This window comes from Neoarius graeffei, chromosome 14, assembly GCF_027579695.1.
Source record: "Neoarius graeffei isolate fNeoGra1 chromosome 14, fNeoGra1.pri, whole genome shotgun sequence".
NCBI classification, from domain to species: Eukaryota; Metazoa; Chordata; class Actinopteri; order Siluriformes; family Ariidae; genus Neoarius; species Neoarius graeffei.
The window spans coordinates 1,000,612-1,008,377 of NC_083582.1; the positions used below are offsets into that span (position 1 = coordinate 1,000,612).

The window sequence follows — 7,766 nt, forward strand, 5'->3', positions numbered from 1 at the left end:
GGTAATGAAATCAGAATAGCAATAAATTGAAAATTTGGATTAGATTTCTTTCAAACGTCACCTTTTTAATTTTTTATTGTTGTGGTGATCCACACTCTGTAACCATAGTGACAGAGTCCTAGTTGGTATCAGCTAACAAGCCTATTATCATTATTCTCAGCAATCCAGATAAAGTACAGATTGGTGTCATTCTGTAGATGAGAAGGTTCTCTGCCTTGTTGTTTGTTTGTTGGAGGCAGAAAATCCACAAGGATCTGAGCTGCTTGTGTAACTTGAATGTTTACAGCAGGTTCAGCTGTGATTTACAAATGCGGGCATCAGATATTTTAAACATGTTTATCCTGTGAAAGCTCTGTCATGTTTTAGAAACACTGGACGTGTGTGAGATCAGTCGTGTGGATTACTGAATTGGTTGAAGCGGGGAATCAGAAACTGGCAAATATGAAAACTATTAAAATGACTCTAAAACAGAACAAGCTGTATCCTGGAGGTTCTACCTGAGGCTCTGGCCTCGATGACATATCGGGATATAGGAGCTCTTCCAGGATCTCCACTGGTCCAGTGTATAGTGAGGGCAAAGCCATAACGAGAGATGAACGGTTCACCAGGAGGCCCTGGGGCACCTGCACATGGGTGGGTGGATGACATTAATTTTGCACCACACAACATACAGCTTTCTATACAGAGTATTTCTCAACAATATCACTGGCAACAAGCATCAACAAGCAGACATGATAACACTTTGTTTTGGCTTTTAATGAAACAAAAATCATTATGCAATGAAAGAGAGAGAGAGAGAGAGAGAGAGAGAGAGACTTTTGACTTTTAAAAACATCTTTAATAACTTCAATTTCCATTTGTGTTCTTATCTACTGAAAGTAAAAACTAAACAAAAATATAAAAGAAGAAATGCTTTTGTGAGCATTCATTACTACAACTCATCAAATCCATTACACAGGACCTTTCTTTATATAAGAAAAGCCATGCAGACACAGACACCAGATGTAATTAAAAAATTTAATTAAAAATTAAAAATAAAATTAAAAAACTAAAAAGTTAAAAATTAAGAGCCAGTGAGCCGTCCCCTTCAAGTGAACATAAAACCTGTCTAATAGCCCACAAATCTATAAAAGTGTCCAGGTTGTTGGTCAGTTTGTAAAGAGCATGTCCTACTCGGAGATGAGCTGTAACTAACCCTTTCAAGCTCTGCAGCACATCAGTCCAACCTCGGCCCTGTATCTGTTTTTTTTTTTTTTCTGGGCTTCCATATTGCTAATTTTGCATTTCCAAGTAGAAAGTTAATTAAAACCAGAGTCTGTCTTTTTTTAATTGTGTATTTTGGCCCAAAGATAAACAAAGGAACAGACAATTTCTCCCCCAGCTTTTCCACTCACTCTTTCAGTACCCTAAACAGACCCACTAAACGAGGACAAAAAGACACTAAATGTTTAATGTTTTTGGTTGGTTACAAAATGGACATCCCTCCCCAGTGCTTGGATCCAGGTGAGCCTTGGGTCTGTTTGTAGCTATTGCTCCATGGATGATCCTCCACTGGCGGTCAGCCGTCCAATTTTCAACAGGCAGCTTGTTTAAAATCTGTCAGCAGCCTTTAGGGGTGGAGTCTGAAGTAAAAACCTGGGTCCATCTCAACTCCCTGACTTTGGCCAGAAGGTGGAAGTTCAGTATTTTCACGCAGCTGTGGTAGAGCTGCTTCTTCCTGCAAGAGCTGAAGTTGCCCAGCACTGGTGTTTTCAGGGACAGAACCAGCCCACTCTCCTCTCGCCACTCCTCAACAGCAGGCCTGGCGCTTAGTGCGGGAAAGATGTAGTCCTGAGCCTCATGTCATTGGTCAATTAGGGCACAGTTTTGTGTGTATACCCTCAGTGGTACAGTCAGGGACTCCCAGACCTCCACCACCATCTTCCTCAGCACCCTGGAAGACCTGATGTTAGTGACTCTGCCAAGGCTTTCTGGAGATATTCTTATAAGATGACCAAGTTTAACAATGCCAGCCTCAACAAACTTGGCTCTTAATGATGTGGAGGAAATCATGGTGGATGTGAAGAAGTCATTGTGGAACAGTGGCTCCTCAAAGATCCATGTTCCAGGTCTGGGGTCAGTGGTCCTTGTGAACTTGAATGTCCTCCATGCTTCAAGCACTGAGTTGTAGAAACTTGTTATTCCAGTCAGGTCAACTTTAAAGGATCTTAAGAGAAACAGCTGTTTGTCCAGTCCCAGTCAGCCAGCCTTCGTCAGAAACATCTGAGCAGAAGTTAACCAGCAATAGCCAGAGCTGTATAGTAGCCTCCATGCCATCTGCAATCTGAAGGCAGCAATTCTGAAGGGGATGTCCATAAGACCGTGTCCTCCCTCTGCTACAGGCAGGTAGAGAACTGGTACCTTCAGCCAATGTTGACCCGACCAGAAGAAGTTCACCAAGAGCCACTGTACATCCTTCACGAGGCCTGGTGGTGGCACTAAGACGATCAGTCTATGCCAAAGAGAAGAGGCGACCAGGTTATTAGCCATCAGAACTCTTCCCCGTAGGACAGCTGGGGAAGCAACCATTTCCATTTAGACAACCTGGCATCCACTTTCTCCAGCACTCCCTCCCAGTTCTGCTTTTGGAAGTCCTCACACCCTCGGTACACTCCTAGAACTTTGATGCCTCTTTTCCCCCACCTTAGGTTCCCAGGAAAATCAGGGATGTCTCTTACACTCCACTGACCTAACAGGCTTCACATTTATCCCATTTTACTTTGGCGAAGGAAGGTTTTTCATACAGTGCCAGGCTTTCTTTAAGTTCCTGGGTATCTCTCTGATCTTAGATAAAAACACTGACATCATCTGCATAAGCTGATACAGCTACAGAGCGGCTCTGAGCCAGCTCTGGGAGACATAAACCCTGTAACCTGCTCCTCAGCCTACACAGGAGAGGTTCAATAGCAATGCTGTAGAGCTGGCCTGAGACGGGGCAGCCCTGTCTGATCCCTCTCTGAACTGGCACAGGGACTCAACCCTCCCCCCACCTTCACAAAACAGCAAGCCTGATTGTAGAGCAGTTTTACCCAGGATAAAAAAAAACTCCCCCCCCCAATTCCAAAAGCCTGCAGCGTGGGGAAGAGAAACCCATGATCTACACGATCAAAAGCCTTTTCCTGGTCAATGGGTATAATACCAACATTAACATTATATAATTTACAGACATCAAACTCATCTCGCATTAAAAGTAAATTATCAAACATTGATCTGTCCAGGGGGCGGCACGGTGGTGTAGTGGTTAGCGCTGTCGCCTCACAGCAAGAAGGTCCGGGTTCGAGCCCCATGGCCGGCGAGGGCCTTTCTGTGTGGAGTTTGCATGTTCTCCCCGTGTCCGCGTGGGTTTCCTCCGGGTGCTCCGGTTTCCCCCACAGTCCAAAGACATGCAGGTTAGGTTAACTGGTGACTCTAAATTGAGCGTAGGTGTGAATGTGAGTGTGAATGGTTGTCTGTGTCTATGTGTCAGCCCTGTGATGACCTGGCGACTTGTCCAGGGTGTACCCCGCCTTTCGCCCGTAGTCAGCTGGGATAGGCTCCAGCTCGCCTGCGACCCTGTAGAACAGGATAAAGCGGCTACAGATAATGAGAGAATGAGATGATCTGTCCGGGATGTAATAAGATTGATCTGCACCAGTTAAAAACCCAATAAAATTTTTAATCTGTTTGATAAAACCTTGGAAAGGATTTTATAGTCCGAGCATAAAAGCGCTACGGGTCTCCAGTTCTTTAGCAGGGCCAGGTCTCCCTTCTTAGGCAGCAGTGAGAGAACCGCTCGCCTTCAGGAAACTGGAAGTCTTCCTTTTTTAAAACACTCTTTAAAAATGTCTAAAAGGTGCCGTCCCAGTATCATCCAGACGTGTTTAAAAAGTCTGAAGGAAGACCATCTAGTCCTGGAGCCCTGCCTGGTGCCATCTGAGACACCGCAGCAGTCAGTTCATCCAAGGTGATATCTGTGTTCAGTTGGTCTTGGTCCTCTGAGCTCAGTTGAAGAAGCCCCTGCAGAAGCTCTGCAGCAGAGTTCATATCGCAGCTGTCTGCTCTGAACAGTTCTGTATAAAAGTCCACCGCAAGCTTCCTCATCTCAGCTGGGTCCGTGGTGATGTTTCCATCAGGGAGACGGAGACAGATCATTTGTTTCTTCTGAACAGCAGATTTTTCCAAATCAAAAAAGAAAGCTGTTGGTGCATCCATGTCTTGAAGCTCGGTAAAGCGTGCTCAGACTAATGCTCCTTTAGCTCTGTCCTGCAGGAGAGAGCTGAGTTCCTGTTTTTTGAAGTTCAGTTCGTCGATTTTTTGCTGACCAGTCTGTGAAATGGAGAGATTTTCCAAGTCCCTTATTTCTTTTTCCGGTTTCTGGACAGCTCTTTTGATTTTTGTTGTGGAATGAGATGAGTGCTGCTGACAGAAAACTCTAATCTGAGCCTTTCCTTCCTCCCACCACTCAGTAAGTGAAGGAAAGGTGTCTTTCCCAGATCTCCAGTAGGTCCAAAATGGTTTAAAATTTTCACAAAAATTAAAATCGTGTAATAACTTAACATTAAAATGCCAAAAGGACTTTGGTTTTCCAGTGGGAGATAAAAAAAAAAGCTCCATTAAAACTAAATGATGATCTGTAAAAGCAACAGGAGAGATTTAAGTCAATAACTCTTGAGGTAAAAATAACAGAAATATAAAATCTGTCCGGTCTTGCGGCACCGACTCTGCCATCAGATATTTTAACCCGAGTGTACTGTTGGACTGAAGGGTGCTTCATCCTCCACACATCGACCGCATCAGCTTTTAAAAAAACATTCGATAAAATGGAGGAGGACTGAATGTGCGGCTCTTCTCCAGTTCTGTCTAAAGTAAAATCTGTGCAACAGTTCCAGTCTCCCCCCATTAAAACACTCCCCTGGATCACTGCGATTTAATTTCCCCTTTAATAAGTTAAAAAAAACCTTCACGCTCAGAGCCTTGGTTTGGTGCAGAAACATTAATAAAACTAAATGTAAAATCCTGTATTTCAGCCGTCACCATGAGAACTCTGCCTTTCACCAACTCTGTACTTGACATAATGTTTATATCTAAAAAAGGAGAAAATAAAATAGCGACCCCGGCACTAAAATTCATCCCGTGGCTAAGAACATACTGCCCCCCCGCCACAGACCCCAATCCATTTCATTTAAAACATCACTGTGTGTTTCCTGTAGTAAAATAACATCTAATCTTTTTTGCCTGATTACTTCAGTTAATAAAACTCTTTTCTGTGCATCTCTTCCCCCATTTATATTTAAAGAGGCTACTCTTAAACCCTGCATGTTGGAAGATGAGAAACCGAGCAGTAAAGAAACAGACAGAAAGAACCAACAGAGATGAAACACCTGGTGTTGTGCAGTCATTGAAAACTTTTATTTTATGACTTTCATTTTCTTAACCATTCTACTTTTAGATTCTTTTAGACCTTTCCTCAGACCAGTGACATGCTTCTTTCAATGATGATGCTTTTTTTTCCATCTAGTAAGTCCGTGTCAACAGGTCTTTGAAGAGTAGTAACTGACTTAATAAACTTTTCAACATTGGGAAAATAATCTTTGACATTCACTTTTTTACCAAAAGTCTCATCCAGAAAACTACTGATCTCCTTGAGCGAGTACAGCTCCTCACTGAGAAATGCTGTCTGCTACAGAGGCGCTGTCAGAGTTACACTCCATGTCAGTCACACTGTTACCATAACAACCATCCGACTTCATCACCTCCTCTATCTCACTGTCAGGTCCGACGTTCAGTAAATCAGCCTCATGCAAATCCAGACACTCTGCATCCTGCTGAGATCTCTCCATACCTACCTCTCCCTGCTCCATCTTGCTCTGTTCACCCTCCATCATCTCTGCTGAATCACTACTACCGGCATCCGTAGCTCCAGACACAGAGGTTCTGGCCTCAACTTGAGTGGGTGGAGCAGATTCAGATGACGTTAGCCAACCGCTGTTCACCTCCCCACTGTCAGTCACAACAGCCACACCACTGCCCCCTCCCCACCATCTGTCACAACACCTTCACCGCTGTTCACCTCCCCACCGTCAGTCACCGCAGCCACACTGCTGCCCCCCTCCCCGCTATCAGTCACACTGTTTCCCCTTTCCTCACTGACAGTCCCAGCGACAGCAGCCGGCTCTGCTACATGCTGTCTGTAGGGACAAGTGACCCGCTTGTGACCCACATCTCCACACTCAAAACATTTCATGCTTCCCAAACTCGCATAAACCATGTAAAAACCTTCCTCATGTTTAACCTGGAAGGAAACATCCAGTCTTTGAGTCAGGGAATCCAAAAACATGAATACTTGTCTCCATAGAGACTGAACATGCGTCAATTTATTGTTTTTACAGCCCAAACTCACCATCTGGAATCTGCTCGCAAACCTCCTGAAACGCTTCAGTTGTCACTCCAGCGCCTCGTTGGGAATAAACAGGGGAACTCTGGACACGGTTACCCAGACGGAAGGCACTGCCAGTGGGGAAACTTGTACGAATTTATTATATATATATATATATATATATATATATATATATATATATATATATATATATAAACCCAATTCCAAAAAAGTTGGGACAAAGTACAAATTGTAAATAAAAACAGAATGAAATAATTTACAAATCTCAAAAACTGATATTGTCTTCACAATAGAACATAGACAACATATCAAATGTCGAAAGTGAGACATTTTGAAATTTCATGCCAAATATTGGCTCATTTGAAATTTCATGACAGCAACACATCTCAAAAAAGTTGGGACAGGGGCAATAAGAGGCTGGAAAAGTTAAAGGGACAAAAAAGGAACAGCTGGAGGAGCAAATTGCAACTCATTAGGTCATTTGGCAATAGGTCATTAACATGACTGGGTATAAAAAGAGCATCTTGGAGTGGCAGCGGCTCTCAGAAGTAAAGATGGGAAGAGGATCACCAATCCCCCTAATTCTGCGCCGACAAATAGTGGAGCAATATCAGAAAGGAGTTCGACAGTGTAAAATTGCAAAGAGTTTGAACATATCATCATCTACAGTGCATAATATCATCAAAAGATTCAGAGAATCTGGAAGAATCTCTGTGCGTAAGGGTCAAGGCCGGAAAACCATACTGGGTGCCCGTGATCTTCGGGCCCTTAGACGGCACTGCATCACATACAGGCATGCTTCTGTATTGGAAATCACAAAATGGGCTCAGGAATATTTCCAGAGAACATTATCTGTGAACACAATTCACCGTGCCATCCGCCGTTGCCAGCTAAAACTCTATAGTTCAAAGAAGAAGCCGTATCTAAACACGATCCAGAAGCGCAGACGTCTTCTCTGGGCCAAGGCTCATTTAAAATGGACTGTGGCAAAGTGGAAAACTGTTCTGTGGTCAGACGAATCAAAATTTGAAGTTCTTTATGGAAATCAGGGACGCCGTGTCATTCGGACTAAAGAGGAGAAGGACGACCCGAGTTGTTATCAGCGCTCAGTTCAGAAGCCTGCATCTCTGATGGTATGGGGTTGCATTAGTGCGTGTGGCATGGGCAGCTTACACATCTGGAAAGACGCCATCAATGCTGAAAGGTATATCCAGGTTCTAGAGCAACATATGCTCCCATCCAGACGACGTCTCTTTCAGGGAAGACCTTGCATTTTCCAACATGACAATGCCAAACCACATACTGCATCAATTACAGCATCATGGCTGCGTAGAAGAAGGGTCCGGGTACT

The 7,766-nt window shown here is 43.8% G+C and overlaps 1 protein-coding gene across 1 annotated transcript in view; it reads right to left on the bottom strand.

Moving 5' to 3' along the window:
* Positions 1–7,766, bottom strand: part of LOC132897866 (protein sidekick-2-like) — a 127,360-nt gene that overhangs the window by 36,926 nt on the left and 82,668 nt on the right. Inside the window, exon 39 of the mRNA XM_060939112.1 lies at positions 498–623. Coding sequence (XP_060795095.1) covers positions 498–623 — 126 coding nt within the window. The remainder of the gene's footprint in view (positions 1–497; positions 624–7,766) is intronic.